Source organism: Rissa tridactyla, chromosome 2 (genome assembly GCF_028500815.1).
Source record: "Rissa tridactyla isolate bRisTri1 chromosome 2, bRisTri1.patW.cur.20221130, whole genome shotgun sequence".
NCBI classification, from domain to species: Eukaryota; Metazoa; Chordata; class Aves; order Charadriiformes; family Laridae; genus Rissa; species Rissa tridactyla.
In genome coordinates, this window is record NC_071467.1 from 92,723,052 (window position 1) to 92,738,490 (window position 15,439).

Consider the following 15,439-nt stretch of genomic DNA (forward strand, 5'->3'; position numbering starts at 1 on the left):
GTTGCCTTAACTGCTTTTGCTTAATTTCTGTGAACAGTAGTCCTTTTTGCAGGGCCGTCTCCCAGAGTTATGGAATATAGAAGAAATGTGCATTAATTGCTACAGTATTACTTAACTTTTATCAATATTTACAGTAAGTTTCTCTTTTCTCTGTCCTTTATTTTGCTTGAACCTTTCACATTCCTCTGTAATTTCTAGTAGTCCAAATGGTTTTGCCTTATCAGCAAATGGCACATTTTTTCCCTTTGCTGCTTAACATTTGTTAATGATTTGGCAAGCTGGGAAAGCATCCGTTAGTGGAATAAACACCACATGAGGAAGTAAGGGCTGGTTTCTTCATTTCTGTTTTGCTCACCATAAAATAGATACTACTTTGAGAAAGTAAAGTAGTACTGTTGTATTTTATCTAAGGCATCTGGACAATACGGCAAGTACAAAGCACCGTTACCCACGCATCATCTATTCATTCTTCTTCTTTCCAGCTTGGTAATTTGAGGTGCCACAAGCCTCGGATAGGTGGGTCATGAGGTCTCATTTCCAAGCACAGGTAAGAAAGCGGCAGCACTGCAACCTGTTTTCATCAAACTGAATGCTAACAGGAGAGTGGCCCAACACTGTCGCCCGCTGCTGTTACAGCCACCGGCAGGTCGGGAGCGATGGTGAAAGCGGGTGAAACCGGTGCCTTCCCTGCCAAGTCATGCATGGGAAGAGGATCATCCTTCCCCTCCTCCTTGCGCTGCATCGCAGACCTCAGCTGAGCAGCTCAGGAGCGTGCTCTGTGGTTGAGTACCGCTCAGTTGAGGCTGCTTAGTTCAAAGAGCTTAGTTGATGGCACACCAGCTCACCTGGAGAGGAGGCGGCGAAGGAGCGCTCCTATGAAGAGTTCGGCCAACAGCCTGGTGAAGGTGGCAGCTTGCAGCAGAGCAGTGGTGACGAGCAGTTGACGTCAAACTGGTGTTCATCATGTTTTCCATTAGCACAGCTGGTGCCAGAGAGAATGTTTGCCTCTTTTTCCTCTTACAATGCTGGAAACCAAACCACTAACCAATGTGCACAGCCAGAAGCTAGAGGAGTCAGATTATTTGGTACTTCTCAGTAACTGCAGTTCAGCTCTTTGGTCAAGGTGCAGTAAGAACATCCTCACAGCAGCATCTGCAGAGGAAACTGTTGAGTGGTGTTTCTGCTGCTTTGACATTCATTCCTCTGCGAGGCCCAGACTGCACACTCACTTGAACTGCGCTGGATTCACTCACGGTGGGAGGCTGCTTTTTGGCAACTAGACTGACGCTAAAAATAACACAAACTATGCAAAACGAACAAAAAAAACCCCTGTGATAAATCCATAGTGGGACTGTGTTGCTTCAGAAAGTAGCGTGTCGTTTGCATACACTTTTTAGTCATCTCTTCCACGAGAAAAAGAATGGAGGGACGTTTAATAATGTAGTATTTTTGCAATCATCTGTGCAAATCACCCCTAGGCAACAGCAGTGGCACACACAAAGTGTAGAATTAAGTTTGGAAAATTCTCAGATACGGATCTCACCATACTAATAAAAGTATTTTGTTATGAGCATGCTGTTTACTATACATCATGCTCAGAAAATAAACCTGAGGAGGGTTCTAATTATCTCTATTTATTTAAAAGGTAAAGCTTGTATTTTGGGTTTCCTCCTTGAGTTTTTTGTTGTTGTTAGGTGGAAACTTTGGAGACAGTCTGACCTTCAAAAAGGCTGCCCGTACACCTGCGTGCGCTCCTGAGCCTTTGGACTTTATTTTCCGTGAGCAGAATACTGCTGGTACCAATTGTGGGTAAAAAATGGTTAAAGTGATTTGCTTACAAAATGTATTTTTAAAAGTGAGCGCCCTTGGTGTTCCTTTCACCTGTGGGGTTTTGCCCTCGGGTTCAGGTCTCAAAGATTTTCTCTGCGGTTAGGATAAGTGGAAACCAATTTATACATAAAAGCCGGGGGGAAGGGGTGGGTGGGTGTCTCACAAAGGCTCATCTGCAGAAGATGGTCACTTGGCGAGCAGGAGCACGGCACACGGACCGGACCCGTCGCTGCGCACCCCCGGGGTCGGCCCAGCCCCCCGGCACGGCTGTAACTCCTCCGTGGTGCCGAGCAGCCTGCGGCTTAACCCTCACCCTCGGGGCTTTCTCTCCGGGGTATCTCCAGAGCCTAAATAACGATGATTATGATAATTGTTAATTATAATAGCAACGACGCCGCCTGCAGCAGCGGCAGCGGAGCGGGCAGGGTGCCGGGGGCGGGGAGGGGGGCGCAGCCACTGGCTCCGCGGGCTCGCCCGGCGTTTCCCCCCCACATCCCTCCTTTCCAAACCCCGTGAAACACCCGCCAGCGTTGCTCGCAGGGCTCTCCCCCGCGCCGTGGCAACGGCGGCCCCGCCGGCGGGCTGCGGGCGGGCGGGCGGGGAGGACGTGCGGGGCCGCCCGTCGCGACCGCTCCTCTTTCCGCCTTGCCCGTCCCGGGAGGTCCCGCCCCGCAGCCCCGCGGGGAGGCTCCGGGGCCGGCGGGGGCGGGAGAGGGTGGGGGGGGGGACGCGCCCCCCGTGCGGGGCCTGCGGCGGGGGTTGCCGGATAAAGCGGTGCCGGCCCCTCCGCCTGCCGCCACAGGGGCGGCCGGGACGGGGCCCAGCCGGGCGGGCCCGCCATGGCGAGCCCCGCACGCCCGCGGCAGGAGCTGGCGACGGAGGAGCAGCGGCGGCGGCTCCGCGGACCGGCCCCGACGGTGCCCTGCGAGGCCAAGAGGGAGGCGGCGGCGGCGGCGGCGGAGCGGCTGCTGCTGCTGGAGCTGCGCCGCTGCGGGCGGCCGCCGTCCCCCGTCCGCGGCGAGCGGCGGGAGGAGGAGGGGGAGGAGGAAGGAGAAGAGGAGGAGGAAGAGGAGGAAGAAGAAGAAGAAGGAGAAGAAGCGGCGGCGGGCGAAGGCTGTTGTAGCAAGTGCAAGAAGCGGGTGCAGTTCGCCGACTCGCTGGGGCTGAGCCTGGCCAGCGTCAAGCACTTTAGCGACGCCGAGGAGCCGCAGGTGCCGCCCGCCGCCCTGTCCCGCCTGCAGAGCCCGCCCGGCCAGGAGCGGCACGCACCGCCGCCCGGCGAGGAAGCCCCGCCGCCCGCCCTCCGCCTGCTGCCCGACTTCCCCGACGGCGGGGAGCCCAGCGCCGAGCGGCTGCGGCGGCAGCGCGTCTGCCTGGAGCGGCTGGGGCGGCCCCCGGCGCCCACCGACGTGCGGGGCACGGTGCGGGTGCTGGGCTGCCCCGGCCCCAAGGAGGTGACGGTGCGCTACACCTTCAACGAGTGGCTCTCCTTCCTGGACGTCCCCGCCGCCCTCCTGCCCCCGGCCCCGGCCACCGCCGGCGACCCGCCGGCCGAGCGCTACGGCTTCAGCCTGTGCGTCCCGCCCAGCCTGCGGGAGGGCTCGGCCCTTCACTTCGCCATCCGCTACCGCAGCCCGCAGGGCGAGTACTGGGACAACAACGGTGGCCGCAACTACACGCTGCGCTGCTGCGGCTGCCCCGGGGCCGGCCCCGCGCCGCCCCCCGCCGCCGCCGGCTGCCCGCCGCCCCCCGCCGCCCCCCGCTACTGATGGAGCCGCCACGGCCCCCGGCCCGGCTCCGCAGAGCGACAGCCGAGGCAGCCGTCCCGGAGACTACCCGAAATCTGGTGGTTTTTAAGCGGGCGCTTCAGTTTTGCCAGCGAGACACGGATGAGCCTAGGCTCGCATTGCTGTGCCTTGTGGAATCGTGTTCCTTTTGGGTTTGGTTTTTTTTTTTTTTTTGGAGAGAAGAAGGAGACTGATTAGTGTGGGCTTTGCTTTTCCCCTCTTGAAGTGAATTTTTGAGGTCTTGATTTGGGCTTGACTTCCCTTACCCGGTTAGTCAGCGATACACGGAGCACTTGCGTGAAAACTTAGCGGCATGTTCTCTCCAGATTTAACTTAGCATCCCAGTTTTCCCATTCTCACATCCATTTCAAAGACATAGTACTGCGACAGCAATGGTGTGCTTTGTTTTTTTTTTTTTTAATTATTATTTTTTTAGTTCAATGGACTCCATAACAATATGATTCACTGCTGTGATCACCTGTCAGACTCATGACAGGCTTGTGTGCCCGTCCCACCTTTGCCATGCCTGTGGCAACTCTGAACAACAGGCCGTCGTTGTGGGGCTGGATCCGAGACTGGACTGGGCTGCTCTGGTTTTTGTCATTCAGCACATTTTGATACCGCTCCCTGCCTTCCCGGGGCTTGTGTGTAGATCCCATCTGGCTAATAGCAGCCAACAGGGACTTCGGCAAAAATATTTTTGCTTAAAATAGACTGGTGACTTCTTTTCACACAATTGACAAGTCTAGAACCGGGACAAAGGAGGAGTTAAAAATATTTGCTGATGCTGGGCGTATCAGGAGAACTTTGGTAACACCTTTGAGTAATGCACTGTAAAGTAAAAAATGGTGTCTGTCTCATACACAGTTCTGTGTTTTCAGATTTGGGGAGCTGTGACTGATGCGGATGACCTTCTCACTGAGGAGTGACCATGCAATATAAAGAGGGTGTCCTCAGTAATGAATGAAAACAAGTGCCTTAGATCAGCTCTCCTTGTGTTACATTTTGCACCACATTTCTCAAGTATTTATAATTTATTTGACTTATTTTGCTACATCTTTTTCAGTATTTGTATGTTGTTGGGAAAGGGGTTTGTGTGCACACCGTTGGACGTTATAGCACTGAACACTTGAAATGATTTCCATAGTCTTCACTCTTGCTTTGCAAGCCTAGAGGTTGACTACTACTGGTGTCCCGAGTCCTGAAATGAAGCAAAAAGTACCAATGAACATGGGTTTGTAAGAATAAAAAAAGCTTTGAAAAAGTTAAAAAGCTCACCATTACAAATCTCTTTTCTGTGTAGCAAAATGTAACGGGATACTTCGCTTCGCAGCCTGGTTGTGCCCCTCCCCTAAAAAGGGGGGGGTCAAGCTGTTAGTGTCCCTCAGGATAACCAGGGGCATGCCTGTCCGTAAGCAGCATTTAGGGCCGTGGCTGAAAATGACGGTGGTCCTGCCAGAGCCACAAGGCAGATCTCCCTGTAAGTGCATGACAGCTCAGTATGATCTTGTAACAGGCAGAGCTGTGAGGAAGCTTTACTAGCACAGGTGCAAAATAGGCAGGTTTTGGCTGAATTTTGTTCTGGCTCTTCTGCGGCTTTGACTCTACTTGTTTTATTCTGATAGAATATCTGAAGATAATTTTTTTGAGGAATAAGTAGGTAAGACATTGTCAGAATGCAGATGTGCTGACGTGGATGTATGTCAAGACCTTGGAAGACTATTTTCCTTTTTAAAACAGCATACTGTGAGTTTTCTCAGGTCTACATTTTCTCTGAAGATGTAAAACACTTTAAAGCCCATTATGAGCACTTTAGAAAAATTTGCACCGCTATAAAATTCCCCATACTTGAAACTAAGTCTTTGGATAACCTGCCTCTCGAGAGAGCCAGTACAAAATTGGAGATAGAAGCAGGGTGCTGTCTGGGGAAAAGACGTGAGGCAGAGGGAGCTTCAGACTAAAGTTCCTGCAGTTTTGCTAACATGCACGCGGCTTCTGGGACGCCGCCTGCCCTCTCTCCCCCCTAAAAAACCCGTACAGAAACCACAGTGTGAGAATATGGCCAAATATAAAGAGGGGTTTTATTCCTTCATAAACCATCCTTGCTGTCAGAACGGTGCCCATCAGCGCGCAGAATAACAGCTTTGAAAATGCGCAGAGTAAAAGCTCCATGCGGGCAAACAGAAAGAAGTTCTTACTGTTGTTTTCCAAGTTACATATAAACTCTCACCAAAAGCATGGAAGTTTTTAAGGGAGAATAGTAAACTTCACTACTTCCCTACGCAGGTTTGTTTTAAAACTGTCGTGCATTACAGGATTACAGGATATTCCATGGAATATTCTGATACGAATTAGCTTTTCTTCAGCTCGTTGTGTCAATGAAGTGGTGTGCTCTTAAGCTGATACGTGATGCGAACAGCATTAAGATTGGTTCTTCATTTAAGTACGGTGTGATATTTGGGGCTTCTGGAGCCCATTCCTTATTCTGTGCTTTGTTTATTAATTGCTTTGGAGAAGAAGGAAACTTTGCCAAAAAAAGGGAGGGATCTCTCTTTAAAGGAGTATCCGTATTCTGATGGCTGCGTCTGGGCAGAGGCGTGGAGCTGGTACCTTGAAGAATCCCAGCTACCCCCCGCTCTCATTGATAGAGGGCTGGAAACGCTCTCTGGTAGCCTTTAAGCTGTGGGCAACGGCTGTAAAACACTCACTATAGGCAATGGGTGTAAAACACCCACTATGGGCAATGGCTGTAAAACACCCACATCACAAAACATAACATCTATCTGTTCTCTTCAGACGTGTGATGTGAAATTCAAAGCACAAGAAAGTATTTGCTCGGACTAAACAGTCTAAACAGGACTAAAACAGACTAAATTGGTGCCAGTCTAAAATCCTGCAAATTGTGGTAATTAAAGCACAACATTTTTGTGGTTTTATAACAGGTGAATTGCTTTTATTTATTATTAAGAATTACTTTTTTGTGAATGCAAAGGGGGAACCTCTCTCCGATGAGAATCAAACATACAAACTTTTTAATAGATAGTACATTTTGGTGCTTTTACGGCATTACAGAAGCATAGCTTTCCCAAGCAGGTTTCAAAGACTGCCTACACACAGTTCTCCGCGTTTCCGTAGAGGAGGGTACTGGGAGCTACAGAAATGCAAGGTCCCACCAAAGATTACATTGGGCAGCCGTGTGAAAATCAGAACCAGACACAGTGTGTAGGGAATGGTAGCAAACCCCCTTCAGCAAAGCACGGGGCTGCCGCTCGTGGTCATAGCTTGAGATATATGGCATAATTGCAGCTTTGTTCTCAAAGAAATATATTCAAAATGAAGTAGTTCCAATTCTATAAAATCAAAAGGCACAGTAGAGCAAAACATGAAGTGAAGCAGTCTTCTTGTTTGGGTGCATTATTGTTAGTGTAGCATTTTATAAAAATTCAGAGCATAACTTTTGGAGGATGTGCTCATAAACACCCTCCCTCCCCTAATTTAAGAAAAAAAGAAATTATAAAGATTTATTAGCACTCTCGGAAAAAATCCAGCTACAAAGATTTTCATTTTGTGCAGATCTCTGGGTTTTTTTCCCCGTGGATTAAGGGCTTAGGGGAGAAGTAGCTGCCAAATGGTTTTATAGGTGTCTATAAAACCAAAAATTTTAATATAGTCGAAACTCTATAGTGAGTAACTGTGAAGGACATCAAAGTTAAATCTTCCTTAAGCAACTTTTTGCCACTTACTCTTACATATAAATTCCGATGTAAATGATTCAGAAAAGGACTGTGAAGCTAAATTTACTTCGGTGTCATGAAGAACTGCAAACTTGCATGCAAACTACTTCTGTTTTATTTAAAGCCGAGGCCTCCAGTCAGTACTTGAAAAGCCTGGCTTCTGCTCCCATTGGCTTCCCTGGGATTTGGATCCAGCCCAAAGTACTGCGGGAAGGTAGGGGAAGTGATCTAGGTTTAATTGTCTATTCTGTTCAGAGTCTTGTGTTACGGGGTTAGGATAACACGGCACTGTGATGAATGTTCATCTGTCAAGAGTTCAAAATCTGCTGTCTATGCGCGGCAGTAATTAAATCACCTGAATTGTTTTTCATGATTCTTTTTTTTTAAGAGAGGGAAAATTACTTGCCTTGGATTAGCATATTGCCAAAGACTGGTATAAATATTTATGGGCTGCACTCTTTGAATAGAAAGCCTGTACATTCTTCGCAGGTCTCCATAGTTCTCTTACTCTGAACAGAGAAGAGTAGTCATTTGAATGCACTACTTACCATCACTTCCCCCTCTGGTAAAGCTTCAGTAGGTATTGGGCTTGACAGTAAAAAAGGTAAGTGGTTTAGAAAAAAGCATCTCTTGCAACACACTGATGATATTTAATTTCCTGTGCAAAGTGCAGAATCCTTTGAAGGTGCATATGTTTGTGAAACAGGTTTGAGAGTTGTAAGGTTTTTTCCTCTTAGAGTTGTAGAAAATACACAGCATTGGAAGAATTACTGGCTTCTCTCTCTTTTTTCCTGCTTCCACATTAAGGGCTCATGGACTATTCTTATATTATAAAATACTGACAAAAGAAAGAATGTAAACGTTCAGTAAAAGATCTACACACCTTCTTTTTTTATAAAGGTCATCGAGCAAAACATCCCCAAGAGTATGAAATAATTATGCCTGCGTTAAGAACCGTGGAACAAAGCGAACAGTTTACTCCTGACTTGAATAATGCCAGGATTTCACTGTAGATCATGATGGAAAACTCAGGAAAACAGTGAGCGCACAGCTCTTTCATGACTCTGTTTATGTGTACGTACGGTCCTTGCTGGGTATCTGGAGAGATGCATTTATATTGCATTACGGGGAGTAAGTTGAGGGGCTGGTGCTTCTCCATAAAATTATTCTTCTACCTGCTGATGTTAGGGGGTGAAATTAATGCTTTTAATGCCTGGAAACTTGGTGAAGCTTTATATAGAAATACCTTTCTGGAAATGTGAGTAGTAAGTTAAAATCCTTCTTGCCCTATTTCAACATTGTTATGTAAAGTGTTCACATGTAAAGTGTTCACAGGCCGCTTCTCTTGGGTTGCTTTCCTCCAGGACAGCTAGACCTCAGACATATCTGGGCATTTTGAAACGGAGCTTTCAATTGCAATAAAATCTCCTGAGAAGTTGTAACACACAACAGAAATGCCTGTCCTTTTAAACGGTTACTAATATAAAGCAAATTGTTCCTTTTTTTTTTTTTATTTCAGAGTGCTGTTTCCAAGTTTATACTGTAAAAGTCACGACGAACTTCAGTATATTGTAAACATCCTAATTTTGGTGTATACCGCTGAGGTTAATGGTTTGCTAAAATGTTGAGATCAGGAACTGACAAACATTTTTAATATAATACAAAAGCAAGCTTGTTTTGCTGAGACATTGCAGCTTTAGTAAAGATATTTATTGAGCTCCCTTCTATTCTAAGGAAAAGGGCTATACTTTTTATAATGGTGGACATCGGACATAAGTCACGGGATCATTCCTTTGTGTTTTAACTATTCCTGTTGTTCACACTGCTTTGACAAAATCCAGCAAAGCTCCTGACAACGTGCCAAGTGAGACATTTAATGAGTATTGCAACGTAAACGGAACGGGTGAAGCGCAGAAGGTGCAGCTGTAAGAGCACGGCAGCCCTGAGGCTGCACCAGGGCGCCAGCTCTCGGGTACGCCGTCTCCATCAGGGACAATGGGCATATGCCTAGCCAAGAGTGAGGACAGGGCAAGTGGATACAAACATAATCCTAAAGGCATCCCAGCCTACAAATATTATTTCTGGGCTGGGCTTTCTAAGCTAGATGTGGTTTTGAAGTATTTTCCTTCCGTAGTTTGTAGGATTTCGACAATAAAAACATTTGGTAAGCTATGTTTTTATACAGAACTGGGTGCGTTAATTTACTTAAAATGCACATTAGGCACAGAAAAAAACAATATTTCTAGGTATCTCCCAATCACGTACAACTGATATGCACACAACTAACACTAACAGAAGGTGCACTTACACACGTGTTGGTGAGGAAAGGAAACATATAGACCTGTCCGGAAGAGGGAGGGAATGGACATGTAAAATGCAGTGATTTTGTGGGGTTTGAGTAGTCAATGCTAATACCTTTGCTAGCTTTGCACTTTTGTTAACAAGTTAGATAGTGTTGCACAAGCTTTTTGGTCCTTAGCAGCAGAAGTTTTCTTATGTTACTTCTAATAAGTAATGTATAAATACTGTATGGTAAGCTGATGGTTAATTTACAGTAAGAACTAATTTTTCCTTGCCTGAGAAAGTGAGCTGTCTTAACCGCTGCACTATGGATTGGGGAGAGAGGGAAATCAGAGCCTGATTTTTATTTTTATTTTATATTTTTCTTGATGGGTCCTCTCTCTAGAATGTATCCTGACGGTTACTAATGCTCCTTTGCAAGTATAAATAGCTAAAGGAGAGAGAATCTGAGTGGTAACCTTGAGAGAGAAAGTAGGAGCACAAGGCACGAATGAGGAGTCCAGTAGCATACCGACCACCAAAACAACAACAGAATTTGCAGGTGTTAATGGAGAAGTAATCTCTTCATACTTTTGAGGGAATTACTAAGAAATTTCAGATTTACATGACTGCACGCCTATACGACAGCACGTGCCATCTACAGCTGTATTCTTGGTGGAAACTGAACAAAAAAGAACTTCACTGGAAAGGTACTGGTATTTTGGAAGAAATGATTATGTATTTAAAGGGCCTCTGGAAACAAACATTTTTTTTGCAAACATGGTGAAAAATTTGATTTAAATAGTAAAAATGTTACTAATGGAGTTATCCCTCTTTATAAATTAGGGCTAGACTATTTATAAGGAAGTTTATTTTGTTTCCTGGCGTGCATTTGCAGATCTTGAATTGGTATGCAGTGCTTGTTCCAGTAATTTAGCTGTTTTAAACAAAGATTTTGCATGTACTGTTTGAGGGACCAAGTTCCTTAGAGTATAAAACTGGCAGCCCTTCCAAGCCTGTGTCCTCTAGAAGTATAAGACTGTAACATTTCTTTGAGTTCACTGGAAGCTTAAATAGTAATTAAACCTTTCTTCCTCTGCACTGTCACCATTAACTAAGTGTACTTAATTATCCAGTTGTGAATGTGGAGATTTAAAATACATAATCTGATGTATTTTTTCTATTAGAATAATTACATTCCACTTTAATAAAATGTCCACTAAAAGCAATTTACATTGCAATACTTACCTACCTAATAAGAGGAGAGTTATTACTGTATTTGCTTTTTATTTGAAAGTGAGAATGGAGGCTACATTTGTAGCTTCAGGTAGTTACAGTAGCTTATTCTGTACACTATATTGTTAATAGAATGCATTACTACATATTTCAATCTATCTGTACAAAATTATAAAATACACTTTAAATGGTAGCGAGAAATGGGAGTTTGTTCTAAATCAGACACTTTGTCTATCCTCTGCTTTAATAACGTTATCACACAGCATGAACAACACAAAACATCAGAAGTTCTAAACAGAGATGAATTTTGGGAAGCAAGAAAAACAAGGGGAGGTTTTTAAAGGCCACAGTGTCGTAGAACTAGTTTTGAGTTTCTGTTTCTCTTCTTAAAAAAAACCCCACAACAATCCCCTGAAAAAAAGGAAGCTTTCTTCTGTATGCCATTAAAAAAGCTTAGTACTGCTTTAATTTTTCTGCAATTTCTAATAGAGAATGAATTCAAGTACAGCAATGACTTGAACAGAACCTCATCAAAATGTCTGCTTGCTTTTTTTTTTAACTTATTGTCTTAAAAGTGTTGATCATTCTACAGATTTAATAGTAAGCACTAAAGACCTATACTGAGTGTTCCACTTTGCTAGGCAAAGCCTGCTGCTAATTTATGACTTATAGCACTTGAGTTATTGTCATAGTTAGGTTCTTTTTCTCCTGCAAAATTCAGGAGGTTTGTGAAACCTTGCATGAAGTGAAGCGGTGCTTTCTGCTAATAGCTGCACCTCAACAAATGTAGGAAAGGACTTGGTAGTGAAAATATTATTTTAAAGCTCCCAAGCCCCAGTGATGCAAGTCTTGCATTCATAGAATGGTTCGGGTTAGAAGGGACCTTAAAGATCATCTAGTTCCAGCCCCCCTGCCCTGGGCAGGGACACCTCCCACTAGACCAGGCTGCTCAAAGCCCCATCCAGCCTGGCCTTGAACACTTCCAGGGATGGGGCATCCACAACTTCCCTGGATGACCTGTTCCAGTGTCTTCACTACCTTCACAGTAAAGAATTTCTTCCTCATATCTAATCTAAATCTACCCTCTTTCTGTTTAAAACTGTTACCCCTTGTCCTATTGCTATATTCCCCGGTAAAGAGTCCCCCCACCTTTTCTGTAGGTGGGGTGTACCTTTGGGTACTGGAAGGCTGCTCTAAGGTCTCCCCGGAGCCTTCTCTTCTCAGGCTGAACAACCCCAACTCTCTCAGCCTGTCCTCATAGCATAGGTGCTCCAGCCCTCTGATCTGTTAATTGTTAAAAGAAGGATGAGACTGGTTATTAACTCTTGGAAACTAAAGAAAGAACTAGTGAAATTTTTATGTCACCTCCTGAAATGTCAAGCGATGCTCTTTAAAGAAACCACACAATGCAGCTTGTGATATTTCTACTTATCAAAGTCCAGGGGATGAAAACTCTGTTCACCTCTGGTTTAAATATCTAAAATAAACTATGTCTTTAGTAATTTAATTCAGATGCTGTATATTTTAAGTGAAACAGGATCAATAAGAACTTAGTAACTGGGTGAGGGGTTTTAAATCTAACATCTTTTGTGCTCAGTGAGAGAAAAGGCCAGCAGCAGAATAATGTATCTGGTTACAAGTAATGTAATGAAGTTTTATTGTCAAAGTAGGGCAGGGACTATTTCATCACATGGGACATACAAGCAAACAGATTTCAAGACTACCTTACATGCTATTATAAATCACAGCAATATATTTTAGAACATGTGAACCATTAGAAAATAGTACTTTGGTTGCCAAAAACTAAGTCTCTCAGTCATTTCTTCTGCTGAACAGAAAAGCTCAGACATGTGCAGTGAGTTTATGCATCTGTATGTGGCACTGTAGGATGCTGAAGATGGTCCAGTGTTGCTTCAGGATCAGAGTATTCTCACAGCTATGTGTTGCCTGGACTCTCAATAACCAATTTCTGCGTGGAATACAGCTGGCCAATAGTAACCTGAAATAAAATCAAATATCAGAAATCCCAAACTGGAAAGTAAACAAGTTATAATATCAGCATCACAAGAGAGACTAAAAAGAAACCAAGAACTAAGTAGCCCATATATTAAGATTTTTCATAATGACATTTTTCTTTCTGTAAGCATTTTTTTGGTAAATACTACTGCTATCAGCCTAGACCTTAAGAAAAATAACTGATACATAAAATATCTGCATATATAAAATCTTGAAATAATGACATTGAGGAATACTGTTCAAAGGCTCATATTAAAAGTTAACATTAGAAGTTACTACAGAAGAAAAGCAAACAGGCTGTATGTTTAGAAAGATGAAAGATGAATATAATGAAGAACAGAATGATGCATACAGTCAGCATATATTTCTTATTATGCTTTTTGGGTGGAGAACCTAGATATAAATTGCATGGTACAGTATTGTTTTCCGGTTCCTTTGGAACCCTAATTTAATTTGCCTTACAAATGGTGAAAACAGTTACACAGTTAGTTCAGCAGTAACATTTTACACACGCTGGAACCGACCTCTTGCCTATGAGATGGTATTCACACCTCATATATTGCTGCTTTCTAGTGCAATGAGGAAATGGAAAGTGACAAAAATGCAACATCGATGCTTTGATTCCTCTGGTTTAGTACTTTCTAGTCTGCACTGTAGCATTGGTAAACTGTGATACACACACCTCTTTGCTTAACAGCTGAGATATGGAAGGAAGAAGTTTCATGCAAGTAGGCTAATGTAAGCAGCAGAAGACAACATTTATTTTAAAAGTACGAATTTTGGAGTCTAATTTTTAATATATGTTATGCCCTTTCTCAGCCCTACTTTCTGTCCAAGGCCTGGGTAACACAGTAGTTCTGTGCCCTTTTCACTAAAAAAAAAAAAAAAAAAAAAAAAAAAAAAGAGTTCATAAATTTAATTATGGAATTAGGACAAAAAAGGCTAGATGCTTAATTACACTAAGCACAACATATTTAATAGACTTTAATACTGCACAAACTAAGCCTGACAACAAGTTAGGCTCTCAAAGTAGTAAAAAATTAGAGAAAGAAATTTTTTGGCATTTCTCATTTACCATGAGAGGGGAGGGGAAAAAATCCTGGCAGCTCTTAAAAAAAATTTCTCATCTATGCCCACGCTCACATAAAATGTAAATAATATTGCCTTTTAGGAAATGAACTATTTCATCTTGATAAACAGCCTTGTCTGAAACTTGTAACACATTGATTTTAATCTTGAAATATTTATTAAGGGAGGATTTATGAGCCCTTCTTAAAGGAACAGAAGTTCTCCTCGCAAGCAAATATTCCCCTCTTTTGGCACTCTGAACTAAGTCAGTAACACCATATGAACAACTCTGATTACTTTTGGAATTACTTATGAAGTATGTTGCATACAGAATATTTAAAACGCAGGCCATACACAACTGTGGCATGTGTTACCAACAGAACTTTTAAGCTGTCGACAAGTGTTACTTATCAAAGAGAACTCGCTGCTCTGGGTTATGTGGCAGGCTATGCACTTTAGTTGCTGCCTTACCACAAAACCATGCTGTAGTACTTAATTTTTGTATACTGTGTTTTGGAGCCCAAAGAATCTTTAATCCTTTCCCACACAGTAGAGCAAATTTAATGGGAGGCTCAGAGGGATTACAAAAATGCTGAAACCTGAATTGCTTTTTTTTTTTCTCCGCCGACTGGGGAGATAGATGAGGCTGAGTACGTGACTTCTCAGTCAATCATATTCAGCCGGGGCAGATGGGTTTGTAGGAGAAAGGTATGAGCTGTTGTTTGCTGTCACTGTGCTGAGAGGTGATATTATCTACTGCTGTACCTCTTGACTCGAACGCAATAAAGTCATAGATGTGTGTGTGGAGCTGCTTCCTCAGTACACCACAGGCGTGTGTGCATTGCAGCGAGCGCAGAGCCTCCAGCGCCGTGCTGGCTGCCTTTGCTGGGCTGCTGCAGCTTGCCTGCTCTGGTGCCTCCCTTCCAGAAGCTATGCCATGACATTTTCAGCTGAACTTTGAAACTTCAGGATTTATTTTTTTTTAAACCACTAGCCTTGAATTTCTAAGATTATGATCAAGCCTTTCCCATGCACTTCAGACAAAACAAATAGACCTTCCGTTTATAGCTGCTGAAAAATTCACATCTATAAACATCCACTGCCTCAGCAGAAAGACTGCACCCGTATTTACACGCTGACACTCATTAACCCTCTGAATCAAACCGGCATTCTTACAGTGTCCTCACCAATGCAAAGAAAGCACTTAGGCAGCAAGCATCGCTGTGGACCATTCTCCCAAATTAAAGACTTAAGTGGCTATCTGTTGTGTTCTTTTTTCATCACGTGTGTTTGCAGTTTATACACCACATGTAATTTACTCTTCCGGTAGGTGGCTGGCAGCCAGTGCAGAGGTCAGTGTCAGGCTGTTTTCATTAATCACAGGAAGCTTTTGTGGAAAAAGGCTCTACCATTTGCTCAGCAACTCTGTTACCCAGAAATTTTTTTACCTCTGTAAGATAACACATTGCAATTAAATTCTGCGGGAAA

General features: G+C 44.0%; 2 protein-coding genes across 6 annotated transcripts in view; one reads left to right on the forward strand and one right to left on the reverse strand.

Moving 5' to 3' along the window:
- The first annotated feature begins 2,612 nt into the window (after positions 1 to 2,612).
- Positions 2,613 to 8,118, forward strand: PPP1R3G (protein phosphatase 1 regulatory subunit 3G). The gene has a single exon (XM_054191668.1). It carries the CDS (start codon positions 2,670 to 2,672, stop codon positions 3,597 to 3,599), a length of 930 nt encoding a protein of 309 aa, XP_054047643.1. The 5' UTR covers positions 2,613 to 2,669; the 3' UTR covers positions 3,600 to 8,118.
- Positions 8,119 to 12,507: 4,389 nt separating this feature from the next.
- Positions 12,508 to 15,439, reverse strand: part of LYRM4 (LYR motif containing 4) — a 90,081-nt gene continuing 87,149 nt past the window's right edge. For all 5 annotated transcript variants that reach the window (XR_008464881.1, XR_008464884.1, XR_008464883.1 and 2 more), the window contains one exon: positions 12,508 to 12,866. Coding sequence is in view for 1 of the 5 variants with exons in the window: in XM_054191670.1 (XP_054047645.1) it covers positions 12,804 to 12,866 (63 nt within the window). In the remaining 4 variants the exon portion in view is untranslated. The remainder of the gene's footprint in view (positions 12,867 to 15,439) is intronic.

Bases quoted from the DNA above. Each gene is read 5' to 3' on its own strand.
- PPP1R3G (XM_054191668.1), top strand. From the start codon at position 2,670: ATGGCGAGCCCCGCACGCCCGCGGCAGGAGCTGGCGACGGAGGAGCAG.